The sequence below is a fragment of the Oncorhynchus mykiss genome, chromosome 1, assembly GCF_013265735.2.
Source record: "Oncorhynchus mykiss isolate Arlee chromosome 1, USDA_OmykA_1.1, whole genome shotgun sequence".
Taxonomy (NCBI): domain Eukaryota; kingdom Metazoa; phylum Chordata; class Actinopteri; order Salmoniformes; family Salmonidae; genus Oncorhynchus; species Oncorhynchus mykiss.
This window is the reverse complement of record NC_048565.1, coordinates 66754414-66773048: the sequence shown is the minus strand read 5'-3', so window position 1 is coordinate 66773048 and position 18635 is coordinate 66754414. Positions and strand designations below refer to the sequence as shown.

General features: G+C 42.2%; 1 protein-coding gene across 4 annotated transcripts; it reads left to right on the top strand.

Annotated features, from left to right (window-relative positions):
• Nucleotides 1-3674: 3674 nt before the first annotated feature.
• Nucleotides 3675-16835, top strand: ncoa4 (nuclear receptor coactivator 4). Of its 4 annotated transcripts, none has more exons than XM_036983137.1 (10): nt 3675-3788; nt 11121-11247; nt 12164-12304; nt 12476-12564; nt 12815-12923; nt 13527-13628; nt 13760-13882; nt 14058-15227; nt 15385-15480; nt 15574-16835. In XM_036983137.1, exons 2-10 carry the CDS (start codon nt 11122-11124, stop codon nt 15577-15579), a joined length of 1962 nt encoding a protein of 653 aa, XP_036839032.1. In that variant the 5' UTR covers nt 3675-3788; nt 11121; the 3' UTR covers nt 15580-16835. The 4 variants fall into 4 exon arrangements, with proteins under 4 accessions (XP_036839032.1, XP_036839029.1, XP_036839024.1 ...); XM_036983134.1 differs by lacking the exon at nt 3675-3788 and adding an exon at nt 3811-4024; XM_036983129.1 differs by lacking the exon at nt 3675-3788 and adding an exon at nt 8902-9145.
• Nucleotides 16836-18635: the final 1800 nt, after the last annotated feature.

Genomic DNA, 18635 nt, shown 5'->3' with positions numbered 1-18635 from the left:
GGCCTGAATGCCAAACGTCACGTCTGGAGGATACCTGGCACAATCCCTAATCAAATCAAACATTTGTCACATGCGCCGAATACAACAAGTGTAGACCTTACCGTGAAATGCTTACTTACAAGCCCTTAACCAACAGTGCAGTTCAAGAAGAGTTAAGAAAATATTTACCAAATAAACAAAAGTAAAAAATAATAAAAAGTAACACAATAAAATAACAATAATGAGGCTATATGCAGGGGGTACAGTTACCGAGTCAGTGTGCGGGTGTACAGGTTAGTTGAGGTAATGTGTACATGTAGGTAGGGTTGAAGTGACCATGCATAGATAATAAACAGTGAGTAGCAGCAGTGTACAAATGGATGGGGGGGGTGTCAATGTAAATAGTACGGTGGCCATTTGATTAAATGTTCAGCAGTCTTATGGCTTGGGGGGTAGAAACTGTTAAGGAGCCTTTTGGTCCAAGACTTGGCGCTCCGGTACTGCTTGCCATGCAGTAGTAGATCAAACAGTCTATGACTTGAGTGAATGGAGTCTCTGACAGTTTTATGGGCATTCCTCTGCCTATTATATAGGTCCTGAATGGCAGGAAACTGGTCCCCAGTGATGTACTGGGCCATACGCACTACCCTCTGTAGCGTCTTACTGTCAGATGCAGAGCAGTTGCCATACCAGGCGGTGATACAAACCGCCAGGATACTCTCGATTTTGCAGCTGTAGAACTTTTTGAGGATCTGGGGACCCATGCCAAATCTTTTCAGTCTCCTGAGGGGGAAAGGTTTGTTGTGCCCTCTTCACGACTGTCTTGGTGTGTTTGGAACATGATAGTTAATTGGTGATGTGGACAACAAGGAACTTGAAACTCTCGACTCGCTCCACTACTGCCCCATCGATGTTAATGGGGGACTGTTCGGCCTGCCTTTTCCTGTAGTCCACGATCAGCTGCTTTGTCTTGCTCACATTGAGGGAGAGGTTGTTGTTCTGGCACCACACTGCCAGTTCTCTGACCTCATCCCTGTAGGCTGTCTCATCGTTGTCAGCAAACTTAATGATGATGTTGGAGTCATGCTTGGCCACACAGTCGTAGGTGAACAGGGAGTATAGGAGGGGACTAAGTACACACCCCTGAGGGGCCACAGTGTTGAGGATCAGCGTGGCAGATGTTGTTGTCTACACTTACCACCTGTGGGTCGAGTTTTTTACCCTCTGGTTTCACATTTAACATGCTGGTAGAAATGAGGTAAAAACGGATTTGAGTTTCCCTGCATTAAAGTCCCTGGCCACTAGGAGCACCACCTCTTGATGAGCGTTTTCCTGTTTGCTTATGGCAAACAGCTCATTGAGTGCGGTCTTAGTTAATCTGTTATTCAATGCATTTGGGGTCCTAAAATTCTAAATTAAATAGCTACAGTGGTGGAAGAATTGTCATATTTGAGTAAATGTTAAAAAACCTTAATAGAAAATGGCTCAAGTAAAAGTGAAAGTCGCCCAGTAAAATACTACTTGAGTAAAAGTCTAAAAATATTTGGTTTTAAATATACTTAAGTATCAAAAGTACATATAATTGCTCAAATATACTTAAGTATCAAAAGTAAAATTATAAATCATTCAAATTCCTTATATTAATCAAATCAGACGGCACCATTTTCTTGGTTTTTATTTATTTACGAGAGCCAGGGGCACACTCCAACACTCAGACATCTTTACAAACTAAGCATTTGCGTTTATTGATCAGAGACACCAGGGATGTTCTCTTGATAAGTGTGTGAATTTGATAATTTTCCTGTCCTCCTAAGTATTCAAAATGTAAATAGTACTTTTGAGTGTCAAGAAAAATGTATGGAGTAAAAAGTACATTATTTTATTTAGGAATGTAGTGAAGGGAAAGTAATCAAAAATATAAATATTAAAGTACAGATGCCCCAAAAAACTACTTAAGTAGTACTTTAAAGTATTTTTACTTAAGTACTTTATGCCACTGGCTAAATGATCCTTGGTATCAAATCAAATCAAATTTTATTAGTCACATGAGCCGAATGGTGAAATGCTTACTTACAAGACCCTAACCAACAATGCAGTTTAAAAAATACGGATAAGAATAAGAAATAAAAGTAACAAGTAATTAAAGAGCAGCAGTAAAATAACAATAGCGCGACTATATACAGGGGGGCACCGGTACAGAGTCAATGTGCGGGGGCACCGGTTAGTTGAGCTAATATGTACACTACCGTTCAAAAGTTTGGGGTCCCTTAAAAATGTCCTTCTTTTTTAACAGAAAAGCGAGATCTTAATTGCAAAAGGGTTTTCTAATGATCAATTAGCCTTTTAAAATGATAAACTTGGATTAGCTAACACAACCAGCCAATGGAACACAGGAGTGATGGTTGCTGATAATGGCACTCTGTATGCCTATGTAGATATTCCATTAAAAATCAGCAGTTTCCAGCTACAATAGTCATTTACAACATTAACATTGTCTACACTGTATTTCTGATCAATTTGATATTATTTTAATGGGCAAAAAAATGGCTTTGCTTTCAAAAACAAGGACATTTCTAAGTGACCCCAAACTTTTGAACGGTAGTGTACATGTGGAGTTATTAAAGTGACTATGCATAGATAACAACAGAGTGTAGCAGCGGTGTAAAAGAGGGGGGGTCATTGCAAATAGTCTGGGTAGCCATTTGATTAGGTGTTCAGGAGTGTTATGGCTTGGGGGTAGAAGCTGTTTCGAATCGTCTTGGACCTAGACTTGGCGCTCTGGTACTGCTTGCCGTGCGGTAGCAGAGAGAACAGTCTATGACTAGGGTCGCTGGAGTCTTTGAAAATTTTTTGGACCTTCCTCTGACACTGGTATAGAGATCCTGGATGGCAGGAAGCTTGGCCCAGTGATGTACTGGGCCGTTCACACTACCCTCTGTAGTGCCTTGCGGTCGGAGGCCGAGCATTTGCCATACCAGGCAGTGATGCAACCAATCAGGATGCTCTCGATGGTGCAGCGGTAGAACCTTTTGAGGATCTGAGGAACCATGTCAAATCTTTTCAGTCTCCTGAGGGGGATACGTTTTGTTGTGCCCTCTTCACGACTGTCTTGGTGTGCTTGGACCATGTTAGTTTGTTGGTGATGTGGACACCAAGGAACTTGAAGCTCTCAACCTGCTCCACCGCAGCCCTGTCGATGAGAATGGTGGCGTGCTCGGTCCTCTTTTTCCTGTAGTCCACAATCATCTCCTTTGTCTATGACTATTTGTTAGCTTAGTCGAACCAGGCATAGATTCTAGAGGGTTAAATCCACACCTGTTGTATTCAGCACGTGACGAATACAATTTTATTTTCTCATATCCTTTCTATGAGCCAACCCTCATCCATATAATAATCTCCACAAATGCATTTCAGGGGGAGTGGCTGACAAAAAAAAAAAAACTGTTAATGTCATACATACCGGTAAATACAATAGTCCAGCAAATATTATGATAATCCCTTTCATCTGTTTTTATTATATAGTAGTAGCTCAGTGCTTTCATTCGTGTCAGCCTGCCCTACCTACTGATCTAATGCAGAGACATACATTTAAAATAAAATAAAAAGACCTCTAGATAGCAGCAAAGCATAAACACTTATTTGTAGTGGTACAACTATCGCGAGAGATTTCCGTGCGAGACAACATATCGTTTTGCCTCACACATTAGGTTTCCACAAGATATTACAGCCACAAAGTCCAAATTTAAATTCAGGAAAACACTTGTTTTTGTTTTGTTTAAATGTAAGTTTAGGTCAGCAGTGTGGTTAAGGTAAGGGTTAATGTTAGGTTTAAAATCAGATTTTAAGAAGATACATTGTAGAGATAGCTGGGTGTAAGACTTTGTTGCTGTTCTAACTAGTTACGACCCTGACACGGGACGTTTCATCCGGGTAGAAGAAAAGCAGTTGACTATAGTTTTTATTTTATTATATTTTAAAACAGCTTGCTAACTTAGCTATACACGTCGATGTCTTCGAATTCAAGAGTACAATACAAGGGGAAAAGGTAGGTGCGCTCGGTGGCATGTTAACATTTAGCTAAAAGGTTTTGAAAATATTCCGTTGGCTAACGTTAGCTCCGCTAGCTAGCCAAGTAAGCGCACGAAAGTTATGTTCATGCTTAGATGGGATCCGTCTTTTATCAAATTAACGTCAAATGTAGATTTGACCCTTCTCCTAGCTTTAAGCTTATTTTCATAACCTGCTACAAAAAGTCAAATCTGACGTTAATTTGACAAAAGCTATGACCAGGGGAATTTCAGGAGTCGATATTGAACCCATCGGGTGATTGGTTGAGCTTCTTTGCGGCTGAGCCCTTTCCAAACCATGGCGGACAATTTATCTCCATCGGATCTTAATCCAGTAGTAACCCCCATCTTCAATTACAGTTAACATTAATTATAATACGAATCTGACAATATATTGTCGCAGAAGAGAGCGTGCTAACTACAGTGTTTGATTCATGTCATCCGTTTTTCTTGTAAAACAGCTCAGCTAGCTAGCTTGCAAAATGCTAATTCGCGTACACATGGTTATGAGACCATGTGGACATAGCATAGTATCCAGGAGCAAATGGGTTAGATATGATTCCACCATGGGCAGCAACAACTGGCTACTAGTTTGTGTTCAGCCAAATGGGTTCAGCTCAGCTAGTGTATCCAGTGACCGTATTTAGGAGAATAACTAATTACTGAAATGTAGCTAGCTAGATCACTGGCCAGGCAGTGGACGCATGACGTATTCTTTGAAACATTTGTGTTAACTTGCTCATTTTTTAAATTATTTTTAACTAGGCTAGTCAGTTAAGAACACATTCTTATTTACAATGTTGGCCTAACCTGGACAACGCTGGGACAATTGTGCGCCGCCCTACAATCACGGTTGGTTGTGACACAGCCTGGAATTGAACCAGGGTCTGTAGTGACGCCTCTATCACTGAGATGCAGTGCGCCAAGCAACACATACTAGACCGTTTGTGTTAAGGTTAAACAAAAAAATTGGTGGGCTTGTTGTTTGGCTGGTGCTAACTGCTCATGCCGGCAGTGCGAGCTGGCTAATCAGATGGCTCTGTAGCGCATGTGTGAGACGTCACGCACTCGAAGGCTCAACCAATCACCCGACGGGTTCTATGTCGAGACTCATGAATTGCCCACCTCCGCCTTCGTATGGAAGATAATTATCTTGTTACGCTAATGCTAGCTAGTAGGTAAAATTATTCATACTTCATTGAAGCAGTCAGGAGACGGCATTTGTTTAATTATACTAGCTAGCTAACACATGCGGGTAATAACCGAAGGTGTTAGCCAAAACTTTATCGAGGTATCGTTTGAGGCCTGGTGTCAAACAAAAGGGGAATGCGACACATGGGCACATCGCTATCTAGCTATACAGTATATCAGCTTGATTGTTATACAGTGCCTTCACTAAGTATTCATATCCATTTACTTTTTCCCACATTTTGTTGTTACAGCCTGAATTTAAAGTAGATTTAATTGGTATTTTTTTTGACTCTATTATGGACACTAACCCATAACGTCTAAGTGTAATTCTGTTTTTTGGCATTTTTACAAATTAGTTCAAAATCAAAAGCTGAAATGGCTTGAGTAAAGTGTTCAACATGTTTCCACACATATTTACACGCTCTACTGGTCTGCGTCAACTCCTTGCACATCTAGACATCCATGTTGCTAGGCAGGAACTTATATGGTTCCTCTCATTGGTGTAGGCATGGCCCTGGCTCCTATGTATGTGTGTATGTCATGTTCCTCCTCACAATATCTGACCTGACCTCGACCCACATTCCTCCTCTCTAACTCACAGCCCTAACTGTCATACCTTATTAGTGACTGAAACCAGACGTACCCTATGGAGTGGAGAAGGGCAACATGAGATTTAACCATAAGATTTAACCATAACATGTTCTGACAGAAGGTAAACTTTCTGCACTTCCCTTTCTCACTCAGTAAATTTTCATACAGCCAGTACTAATATGTTAACATGAATAAGGATATTTCAAGTTAGAACCCAACAGACCGCAACAGAGAAGTGAAAGTGATCGGGTGAAATTATGAAACCAAATGCAGCTTTACTATATCCAATCAGAGCAGCAGGATCAATGTACTCTTCTCTTTACAGAAAAACAAACCAGACCGTTGAGTTATTTAAACCAATTAGCACCTCACTTGATGACTGACTGACATGAGAAAGATGTGTGCTTACTTTTTTCTGATCACAAATAATTACAACAAATACCCTGATCATAATTGTATCCAGAAAATTGCCCATATCCTTTACGATACTTGTTTTGTCCGACTACTCGGCACACATCTAGTAGTTACTCCACAATACTAACATAATTGACAGAGTGAAAAGAAGGAAGTCTGTACAGAATAAAAAGGTTTGTCAAGGCTGGTTCATTGAGAGAGAACCTTTATTTTACACTGCTCCTGTGAAATGAAGCGCACTTATTTCCGAAGCTCAAATTCTCACTATTTTTATAGTTCTACTGGATGATGTTAATAAATGTCTTTGGGTTGTGACTCATGTGTGCTATATGTGGCTTATTGATAACAACTCTGTTTCCTACTATAGGCAGTTGGCTGCCTAGTGATTGCAACATTGTAACTCCGACGTAAATAGTTGGCAACAATGTTTTGTTTCCATGAGCTTATTTAGTAGCATAACTAAAATACATTAATTGCGCATGATACACATCATTACTCAAGTCAATCAATTGATTCCAAATCTTTATACTATACATGACACGGGGTGGCATATGTTAATCTTGCCTAGGGTGGAAGCAGAGCTGATAGCCAGGCCTGACGAACACAATAATTTGCCTCTAATTTACTTGTTTGCTGCGGACCTTGGCCTGCTCAGTGTGCTGCTGCTGTTGGGAAGACAAACCTGTCTAAATTCTTGGAGCAGCTTGCGATGCTCATTAATAATTGCAACAATAACCTAGAACTAACGCTGCAGATAGCAATACCGGGTGATTTGATACGTCATTGTCAGTCAGTCAGTCAATCAATAATATAATAATTATTTTAGCAAAACGGTTTATCTTTCATCTACAATCTTTCATTTACAAGCTATGATAATAGAAAGGTTCAGTAATTATGTGAGGCATTGCAGCACAGTTGAAAAATATATGGCAAATAGAAATCCAAAATGGATGGTGTTAAGCGATAGATAGGAGGGGTTGAATGGAGCTCAATTGTGGGACTAATAACAAGATAACACATGTAAAACATATGGTCTGTAAAGTGTATATAGGTTCAGAAATACAAAAATAAATCAAAATGGATGGACATCAGAAATAGAGGAAGGTTTAAAAACAAACTAAATCTAACTATTGTAAAAATAGATTGTCTGTAAAAATGTGTATAAACTGAAGGTAGAAGCCTAGGTGTTATTGTTTATTTGTTTACTCCAATTGGGGGAGGGGTGGTAGGGTTTGCAGGGAATAATAAAGGTGTATATGTATGAATGTTTGTGTATATAAATATATGGGGATGCAAAACATTACATTGACGGAAGCAACTATCTTTCCTCAATATTAAATATTAAAAACAGTTGGCTCATAGTTCGATTATTGTGAGATCTAATCCGACATGGGGAAGATGTTTTTTTTAAATCCTTTATTTACAATATTCATCCCATGCCCACACACTTCTAATTCTTAAAAGTGAAAGCATACTTATGAGGGGGTAGTTTTACATTTTTATACACTACCCAAGACCAATCTGTGAGTTAATTTGACATTGGGGAAAAAGTTACTTTGTAAATACTGCAATGTGTGTTGGATTGAATTGAGCTCCTAATCTTTCAAGGTGATGATTGTACTTTTCTTCCCAACACAATACTTAAATAATGTGAGTCCACATTTAAAACAAAATCGGGCACACCATGAGGGATTCGAAGGCCGCCAGAATCGTGTTGTCACTGAAAAATACAGTCAGCTGCAACTGTGATAAATCCGGTTAAAACAGTGTACAGTAAGTGTATATTTTGCATTTGTGAAATTATTTTGTGATATGAAAGTATAGGGCTTTATGTTTATAGAACAGTATTGCAATTGAGAATCGATTCACGTTTAGATGACGTTTTTGGCAGCCAGAGCCAGTCTAAATCCTGGACTTTAAGGAGTAACGGTCCCTTAAAATAGTACATGTTGGGCTAGGAAGACCGCACCCCACAGTAGCAGATTGTCAACACATGATTGTGAACCTTGTCTATCTATGGACACACACAGTGATGGGCAATTTACTGATTACCAAAACATATTAACTAGTTAACATTACACAATACAATGATTCACTATAGTTAAAACACTGAACCCACTTTTTGGGGATGGCAGCCTGTCACTTGGACCCTCACTGATAACTTTGCAAGTGTGTTGCCCACATGGAAATTGTTAGTTTGTTATTACAATGTAAAGAAATGTAGAATTAACTTGATTGCTTTGACATTTCCAATAGAGAGTAATTTTATGAGCCAAATCATTATTTGTGTCGGTAACGCGCCTGTGCCTGCTCTGCATTTCATTGGTGTGATTGACAAAAGGAAAAATGCTGACAAGTATTCGCTTGGCGGTCTTAGAACCGCCTTTGAAGGGCCCTTGTTTTCCTATTAGTGGTGTACGTGCGGAATGCGAGACTTATGCCGCGTTCAGAACATCTGGGAACTCGGAAAAATACGTGGCCCATATCACGACGTCAGCGATCTTCAGCTGATGTAAGAAGGGCTATATAAATACATTTGATTTTATTCAGCTCGGAAAGTCGGAGCTCGAGGAAGAGGCCCGAGTTGGATGACCGTTCAAATCTACTTTCCCAGTCGGAGCTAGTCCCCCCCCCCAAGAGTTCTCTCTTTTTTTTTTTAACGATCGGAAGTCAGAGATTTCCGAGTTCCCATTTGATTTGAACGCGGCATGATGGTGGTTGCTTGAACGTAGGCTCAGACAGAAACTCAGCCAATGACGAAGCGATCAGCCGTGGTTCGTGGCAAGATAAATCATGAAAGCGAGCACTTAAAACTGGTATCCTTTGTTTATGAGAGAAGGGAGCAACATCAGCGGATTTAAACGGACAGATATCAGATATCGCTGGACAGTCCTTAACATGAGGTAGCTATGACCTTGGAGTTTGGTTGGCTTTGTACAGCTGATTTTCAAGAATACGTAATTTTTCGCCGGTCTCTTGCATAGTTAGCCTTGACGATTCAAGCCACGTAGGGACGAACTCCTCCATTTTTTTTTATTTTTTTACATGAGCTAATATTACATGACATTTTAAACCCTAATGCATGTATTAACCAACCGGTTAATTGCCGAAGACGGTGCTATTTTAACATGAGAAATACCTTTAAATGTGTGTTGTCGTCTCCTAATGACCAAAGGAAAGAGTAAAAGCAAGCTGCCCGGCTTCAGGAGACCGCTTACTTTTACTCTAAACAAACTATCAAACAAGTCTCTAAAGCTGACGTTTGTATCAGTTACTTTGTTGCAAGGTACTGGTTTTATTTATTTATGGTTGAAGCTGTACTAAGATCTCTGAATTTTACGTTTTTACTTTGATCAAATACTTAATCGTGTTGTATGTTTAAACAGTGTAGTTCATTAACTTTGCAGCTTGAGCCTTAAAGTTGAATAAATCCTATGTCAGCTGCTTGAACAAGCACTCACATGAATGGAGGTATAGAAAGGGAAATGTTATGTCCTAAAATTTAAGCTGCATTGAAATACTTGCTTAAACTATAGGCCTAACACTGGAGTGTCAATTTTTAACTATTGAACCTTTGCTCAAATACAACCAGTGTAACCCCACTAGGCAGGGTAGCCTAGTGGTTAGAGCGTTGGACTAGTAACCGGAAGGTTGCGAGTTCAAACCCCCGAGCTGACAAGGTACAAATCTGTCGTTCTGCCCCTGAACAGGCAGTTAACCCACTGTTCCCAGGCCGTCATTGAAAATAAGAATTTGTTCTTAACTGACTTGCCTGGTTAAATAAAGGTAAAATAAAAAAAATTAACTTGGTGATCTCTGAAATCAATGATGGGCATCCAGTCTGATTCTGGACCTGTATTTTGCAACACATCTAATCACATCAACCAAATCATCATGACCAATCAACTCGTCAAGCTTTGACTATTTGAATTAGCTGTGAAGTCCTAAGGCAAAAAAACAAATGTGCACCCAGCGGGGGAGGGGGTCCAGGACTGAGTTTGGTGAAACCTGACCTAGAGGGCATGCTGTACATTCACTAACAGTTGTCCATTGTCTGTCAAAAGCCCAGCAAAATGGGTATGACAGGTAGTGATTGAGCAGCAGTTTTAAGATGGGGTTTTGTTGTGGGCTCCATTATGCCTGTGAGGGATGTCATGTGAGACCTCAAAGCTGGTGTAAAGACCCAGTTAACAACAAGCCATGAGACCAATTCAGAACTAATAGGCCTAAATATTCCTTTTAACTTAATTCCCTTGCTAAAATGTACCTCAGTCATTGCTCCCGAGTGGCACAGTGGTCTAAGGCACTGCATCTCAGGGTTAGAGGCGTCACTACAGACACCCTGGTTCGATTCCAGGCAGTATCACAGCCGGCCGTGATTGGGAGTTCCATAGGGCGGCGCACAATTGGCCCAGCGTCTTCCGGGTTTGGCTGGTGACCTTGATCGGTCACTGTAGTTATACCTGTTGGTGGTCACAATGACAAAATGAGTACTGTGATGGGAGTGTGCACCTTGTTTAATTTCTTACGTCTCATACTTATTTTCCCCCACTTCTGTGAAGCAGAAGTGAAAAGGGACAGAAAACAGGAAAGTGAGAGTTTGTTGGTTTCAACGTAAAAGGGAACACAAATTGAGCCTCAGTGCTGACGGTACAATATTTCCATACTCGTGCATTAATTAGACTAGCATTTGCTTTATTAGTGTATAGGCAATGAACTTGATTGTTCGAGCACCCCCTATTCGGCTCACAATCAATCCCTGAAAGCAGACAGTGAGTGGCTCACTGAACCAAGGGAGGATTTAGGTCTTTGGAAAGAAAGAACATTTTTTTCGTGTTATCAGTCTAACCCTGTAACAAAAACGGTATCTCTCTGCAGAATGTCTCTTGTGGAGGAGCGAGAGAAGGCCACCCTCAGGCAGTGTGTGCAGGCGCGCTCTCAGCTGGAGGAGGCCATCGGTGGGGTGACGAGGGCTGAGGCCCAGCTCAAGGACAACTCCAGAGAGGTGAGTAAAGCCACTAGGGGACCATCTTACAGCCTGTGGTCCCACCCAGGGTTGAACAGCCGGGCTCATACGAGCATTTCGCTACACCCGCAATAACATTGCTAAATATGTGTGTGAGCAATGACATTTGATTTGATTTTGATACAATGGGCTCTATGGTGTAAACACAGTGGTTTTCAGGGATTTAGGACAAGCAACATGGTTAGTCACCACAGGATTAAGGAAGGCAGATGGGTATAGGGCGTGTATGTTTTGATGTGCTGGGAAGCCTAGCAAACATGGCAGAGTAGTCATTAGTTCTCTACAAACTGATCCATGGCATTATTGTATGTCATAACTGTGGCAGATATGCTAAGCCCTGTTAGAGCTGTGATGTTAAAATGGGTCTTTTGAGCTGTGATAAAACGTGTCTTTGTCCTCCTGACGTGACCACATTTTTAATGACTAGTATGTGGCTCGTGATGAGGACGAGCAGAGGGACCGGAGAGACCAACAATTGAAACATGACCACAGGATAGTTTCCTTGACCCGCCTTTATAAGGCAGTAGCAGGGAGAGGGCAGGTCACTGCAGTCTGAGGACAGACGGCAGAGGATCCACTACTGCAGCAGCAGCAGCTCACGTCTCACTGCATCTTAGTGAATCATCCAGCCTTTTTCTGACTACCCAGCAGAGGAATAGGTCAAAGCAAAGGTGTTTTCCCTTACTCTTTGACGTGGATATAGTAGTTGACTGTTGGAGGCTAGAATCAGACTTCTGATGGGTGTATAGGTCAGTGTGCTGTCTTGTCTGTGTGTCTGACTTTGCTTAGCTTCAGCAGCAGGAGCGACATCTCCCAGCCATGACTTGGGAGTGTGTGTATGCAGGTCTTTTATTTTATTTTTGCAAACTTATTTGTTAATTTCTCTTGTTTACAGGTGAAGTCCCAGCTTCACACCTGTATCAGCAGACACCTGGAGTTTATGCGTTCCCGTGAGGTGTGGCTGCTGGAGCAGATTGACCTTGTGGAGCAGCTAAAGGGAGAGGCTCTGCAGACGCAGCTGCATCAGCTTCACTGTGTGAGTAGTACCCCCATGTCTGCAACACAACAATATCTGCACTGCAAAGTGTCTGCTCAGAAACCTCTGAAGATCAAGTTCCATTTAGTCTCTCTCTTTTTACCTTCTCCTCACGTTACCGGTGTCATGTCTGATCTTCTCCTTTTCTCTCCCTCTCTCTTCTGCCCACAGCTCCGAGGCCAGTTTGATATTCTCATTCATCAGCTAGAGAACTCCAACAGCAACAATCTGGCCAACCAGCTCACCAGCTGCATGGAAAAGTAAGAGCTGCCGCATTGGCCTCTGTCTTGAATTGAATGTAATTTTGGGAGTCAGCATTCACAATTATTGTTTACAGTTGGTGTTTAAGTCATGGTGCTTGAGCAATCATTTCAGTCTCAGTATTTGCTTCCATTATACCTCTATAATTAACTTGGGCATAGTCACGTTAGAACCTGAAGTTTGGCATATGTAAAGTAGGTAGATGACTGTGGGAGGGGTGGGCTGAAATTTCTACTTCTGTGTGTTCAGGTTATCTTCCTTGAACTTGACTCCTGAGGAAACCCCTGAGATGAGCTTCCAGGCTGACACTCGTTACCTGCGTCAGGCCATCACCTCCTTTGGAACCATTGCCACCCAGGTACATGATCCTCTGGGAGCTACAACCAGAATTACACACACACATCTTACTAACAAAATTCACTTCAGACTGGATTTAGCCCAATGCCCGATGTTGATTTGAGAAGTCTAAACTTTGGCTGTGTGTTTACCGGTTGAGCCTCATCTCTGTCACCCTGCCCGCATAAAGCGCCCTATCTGCTCTTAATGGAGGTTTACAACTAACACCTCAACACCGAGGCATAAAACTGTACTCATTGTCAGTCTTTGTGAACGTGTTAATGTTAAAGGTACATTTCATAAGATTTAGACATGTAAATTGATATCAGTTGTTGTCAAGGAAAGAGTCTTAGAAAATATTTCCCATGTTCTATGAAGGTATACAGTCCCATGTTGTATGAAGGTATAGTATACAGTTGCATGTTATCAATATTCTGGGGGGAATCTTGGGAATTGCAGTTTGAGAACAACACAGTGACGGTGTTGGTTATGCTTTCCTCGCTGACTGCCTTGTGGCCCTAGTTACTCCATCTATGTGGTTACTGCTTACATAAAACCCTGACATCTCTCACATGTCCTTTAACTATGGATAGAATGTTCATAACTTCCCTCTTTCCTTCCCCAGCACATGGAAGTAGGACCCGTGCTGGATATTGTCCCTCAAAAATCAAATACTAGTGAGCAATCTTGGCTTCAGCAGAGCTGTCCAATCGCAGCTAAGAAACAGGTTTGTACCATGATGACACAGACCCTTTCCATGTGAAGTTGTGATTCCTTTGGTTCTACATGCATGGAGTCCTCACTCACAAGGAAATGCACTGTACTGACATGCACGCCTGTTTGTTTTCTTATATGTAGAGTGCGACGCCTGTACCTCTTTCCGACTGGCTCCTTGGAAACCGTCCAGTGACTACTACCCCAGTTGGATACCAGCCAAGCAAGAACCCACAGGATTGGTTGATCCCCCGCAGCAATATTCAGGTGAGACCAGAAGGTGCAAAATACATTTTCCTGTTGCTTATTTATCTAGACACGGCTCCTAGAAAAACACATTTAATTGTCTATTTTCAAATGAGAAAATATTTGGTCCAATTTTATACCCAGACTATTACAAAGTCAAAAAGGTCATGTTTTTTTTCTTTCCTCTGTCGTCCAGTCATCCTGCCCTAAGGCCCCCTTTGACTTCCACAAGTCCTGGGGCCACCTGATGGACCTGGAGATGTGGCTGCTGAAGGAGGAGACTCCCATCAGAGAGAGAACCAACAGTATCTGTAGCACCAGCAGCAGCTCAACCTTCTCCATCGAGAAGATTGATGAGTCTGAGTTAGACATGGCTCTTGAGGAGGAAGAGAGGGCAGAGATGGTGAAACTGAGTGACTGGCTCATCACCCCAGCTACTGTTGCCAAGGAGCCCACCAGCGAGAGCTGCCAGGCCTCTGATGTTGACAGGTGGAAGCAGGTCTTCAAGCCTTTCCAGGAGGGCTTCTACACCAGCGATTGGCTGCTCAAATCAGACTGCGGCTCTTGCTGTGACAAGTCTGTGGAGATTGAGAACCTGGGCAAAATCTTGTGCCTGAAAACCCCCCCCACCTCTGCCAACACACCCCAGACCCCCAACACACCCCTGGTCTTCAAGCCTTTCCAGGAGGGCTTCAACACCAGTGATTGGCTGCTCAAATCAGACTGTGGTTCTTGCTGTGACAAGTCTGTGGAGATTGAGAACCTGGGCAAAATCTTGTGCCTGAAAACCACCCCCACCTCTGCTGCCACCACACCCCAGACACCCAGCCCTGTTGACAACTGGCTGCAGCAGGCCATTCCAGGCCAGCAGTCCTGCAAAGCCAACGAGTCCTGCGCCAGCTTCTCCCAGTGTGTGTGTGATGAGAACTGCGGCAAAGAGGCCCTCTCCACCTGGCTCCTCAAGAAGGAGGGTCGGGACAAGAACGGGGTCTCGGTGGACAAAAACAACCCCAGCAAGCAGTCCACCCTCTACCACCAAGAGCAAGAACAGAAGGTTCAGGGCATCCTGGAGGCCTGGCTCTACCCTAGCAAGCCTGGCAAGACCATAGGCCCCACATCCCAAGCCTTATCCCTCTCAGCCTGGGTGTCTCAACCAGCCTCACAGGGGGAGGAGAAGGCCAGCAGGGTGGAACACAGCTCCCAGTTCAAAGCCCCCAAGTGGGAGAACCCCTTCAGCATACCACTGCATCCAGAGTGCTGGGTCTTACCTGAGAAGACCCACAGTAGCACTGCTGTCACAAAGGAGCAACCCAGCACAGAACCAGAGGAGGACAAGTGGCTTCTACGCAAGCGGGCCAATGCTCAGGTAAGGCTATGGATAATGAACTGATTGGAAAAACTCTGTCTTTGCATTCTTTAGTTTTGAAATCTCTCAACCACTGGTTAACCAGTGACTCTTTGTTTTAGCCTCAAGCTAAAGCTGGGTCATACTCACAATACTGTGTTCCTTGGTCTGATTTCAGGAGCGACTTGCCCCTCCCACAGTATGTGATCTATTTTCCTGTATGAAAATCGGTGGAGACCAAGAGAAGTGGCTACAACAGGCAAGTACAATACAAGTAAGAACCTCAATAGGCATTCATATTTATCTGAGAACTAATTTGTTAATTATTTGTTCCTGAATTCTTTATTTCTTTTCCCCCTCTTTCCAGATGTAAAAGCTGTAACCAGTAGCTTTTTGAGGAGATTTTTAGGATTCTATTGTGGAGCCACTTTAATGCTGATCGTCGCACACAATGTCTTGATTAACTTTTTCCTCCAATGCTCGTCTGGGTCTCTTCCCCCCCCCCCCTCTCTGAGATGTGCCTCTAGTCTGAAGTAGACTGGGGTTTGGATGTACTGCCATCTGGATTTTTTTGAATTTGTCTTCTATAATCATAGCGTTTTCAATGTCAAGCTAGCAAGATGGGCCCTTGGATCTAAAGCTAACTCACAATGTGATTTTTGAGAATCTCTATTCTCGAGAAAGTACCAGCTCAATACATTAATGTTTGGTTTGAGGGAGGTGAGGTTTTTATTTTAATCAACCATATTTTAAGAAACCCTTTCTATGGAATGCGGTAAAGAGTTGTCACGCATACAGCACTAGTGCTGTTCACAGAATTCCATCAGTCTATGCACTGTGGGTATATCTAGTCCGTCCCCCCGTCCCCCCCCCCCCCCAATACTCAAATAAGACTATCAGGTAATGTAAGCTACACTTTGATTTCTATTTCCTAGTATGCTTTCTTCCGATCTGGTGAAATCTTATTGTCTTAAACACCAGTATAGCTTTCTCTTCAATGGCTTCAAAATAGTCATCTGAATTACAAGCTTAACCTAAAGGTGTTCTCCATGACCAATACATCTTCCTTTATCCCACTACCAGTTCTGGTTTATGTGCCTCAAGTTTGCTTCATTGTATTTAGTGGATACGTTGTGAAAAGTGTTGGTTTTCCTGTCCGGTATCACCTGTGTGTTGATTGTATCACTGCCGTGCAAGAGTTGATTGTTTTCATGTTGCAAATATGCAAGCTGAAAATGTTGTGCCCAATATAGTAATTCCATTGAAATGACTTTCGATTGGTTGAATCGAACGAAGCAAACGACTACTGCGTAATCGCAGTAGAACCGATAAAAAAATAACACCTTGTATTGATAACCACTGATATGTCTTTCTGCATATTACCTCTGTAGATGTCTCTCCATAGTGGGTAAACCCAAAGGTATTTGTACATGGCTCTTGAAGTGCAATGGGGAGTTGGGTAGGAGAGGAGAAACACAATGGTGCTTGATGACTGCTTCTAATATTTTTTTTTTTCCCCCTGTTCATTTAACATATTACCATGAAGTACTATCCATATGATCGCTTATCTAACTTTCTCTGCTGTTGTACCTGTACCATATTTAACTCTTAATAAAAACAACACATTGAGTTCTGTTCTTGGACTTCCTCCTTTTGTAACTCAAGTGTTTGAACTTCTTTTTATTTCCCAAACCAAGTTGCAAGCATGGGCAGTTGGTCTGGAGAAATGCACAGTGAAGCATTAACCAATGTTGTGCTGATGACAATATTGGCTGCTGTCACAATGGGGTTGTGTACCCAACTATCGTGGATTAGATAAGCCATGTCAGAACAAGTTTCACCAGTCTTTCCATGATGACAGACATTGGCCACAGGCTCAACCATACTCTGAACTCAATGCACAGGCGACTTTGTTTCTCCCTGCATGTGACGGCCTCAACCTATGGCCTATATCTACTCAGACACCCCCTCACTGAAATGGGTTGAGTCAAGAAGTGCATAGCTCAAATTTCTTGAATACCCTACAACTGCTGCAAGTGTTCTATATAGAATCTGCAAACTGACTTCAATCTATTTTTAAAGGGTTTTCGACCAATAGAACCGTGCCACGACTAGAGACAAGTGGGCTAACTGCTTTGCTCCGTTACCATTTTTCTTTCTGGAACTGCAGACACTTCATGTCGCAAAACCTGTCACAAGTAAACAAATGTGGGGACCAATCTAATATGCTATGATACACAGATCAGTGTCATATGATTGAACTCGATGACTGCAACCTTTTTAAATGGCAATCGAAGCAAAATAATCATTACTTCTGAGATTTGTTTAGATGAGCAGAACAGACTTGAGAGCCTCCTTTTCCATCTTTGTGCAAGTCAGGTGAAATCACAAGATGGCTTGGTATGACATTACTGATAAAGGAAATCACATTTTATAGAAAGCAGGACATTATGTTCCCTAAGTTTAACAAACTGTGACTTAAAGACAACGGTAACATTCTCTTGGCATAAAGCAAACATTTGCAAATTACCACATGCAAAGTTGTGGAATGAGATACTTATGTAGACATCCATAGGAAGCAACTCCACCTTTCACTTCAGTAAGACTGCATTCAATCTTTGCAACAACATTCAACTCTGTCAATAACACTGATTCAATGTGACATTTAGTGCAATTTAGGAAAAAGCTGTGCATAGGCAGTTGATCAGATATTCACAGCCATGAATCCTAACACCAGCAACTAATTGATACACATCAATGTGCAGCGTTGATGTGCATTAAATTAGGTCTAACACTTGACATCTTCCAGACCTCTGGCCACCCTTCAATGCAACCTTAGGGGCCTAACTCAGGGACAAGAGAAGTTATTATGGAAAGGGAGGATATGTCTACAAAGGTATCAAGATATATTTGGGGGAAATGTTTTGACTGGTCCATGTTCAATGCCGAGCTCAGTAGCGGGTGGGAGGGTTTCCCTTCAGTTGGTCCCAGTTGTTACACAGAGAGCTGATAGAGCCAGGCCCCCTCACGCTGGTCCACGTACACACCCTATTAAAAAAAAAATGTCAGTCACACAAGTCAAATCTAACCAGCCTACACTGATATCAAACCAACAATATCATACACCGACTTATAAACAGTGATGGAATAAAGACTGGAATTCTAGTACCACAGAGACATCTAGCAGCTGACCACCCCCCTCACAGCCACAATAGAACAAAGACGAGATATGTTTCCTCAGTCTACATTCAACACTGACTCTTGACAAAGGCATTGTGAAAGGGCAGTTTGTTGGTGGGAATTTGCACACGCCTATGGAACCTGGAAAGTACACACAGCTAACAGCAACAGTGGGATATGTCTTCATTGGTTAATGGAACCCTAGTTAACACGATGCCCTATGTACCAGGCGGGGTTGAGTGGCGGTTA

Coding starts and splice junctions, on each gene's coding strand:
- ncoa4 (XM_036983129.1), top strand. CDS start 9,072: ATGAGAGAAGGGAGCAACATCAGCGGATTTAAACGGACAGATATCAGA. Junction 11,248..12,163: donor TCAAGGACAACTCCAGAGAG/GTGAGTAAAGCC, acceptor TCTTGTTTACAG/GTGAAGTCCCAGCTTCACAC. Junction 13,629..13,759: donor CAATCGCAGCTAAGAAACAG/GTTTGTACCATG, acceptor TCTTATATGTAG/AGTGCGACGCCTGTACCTCT.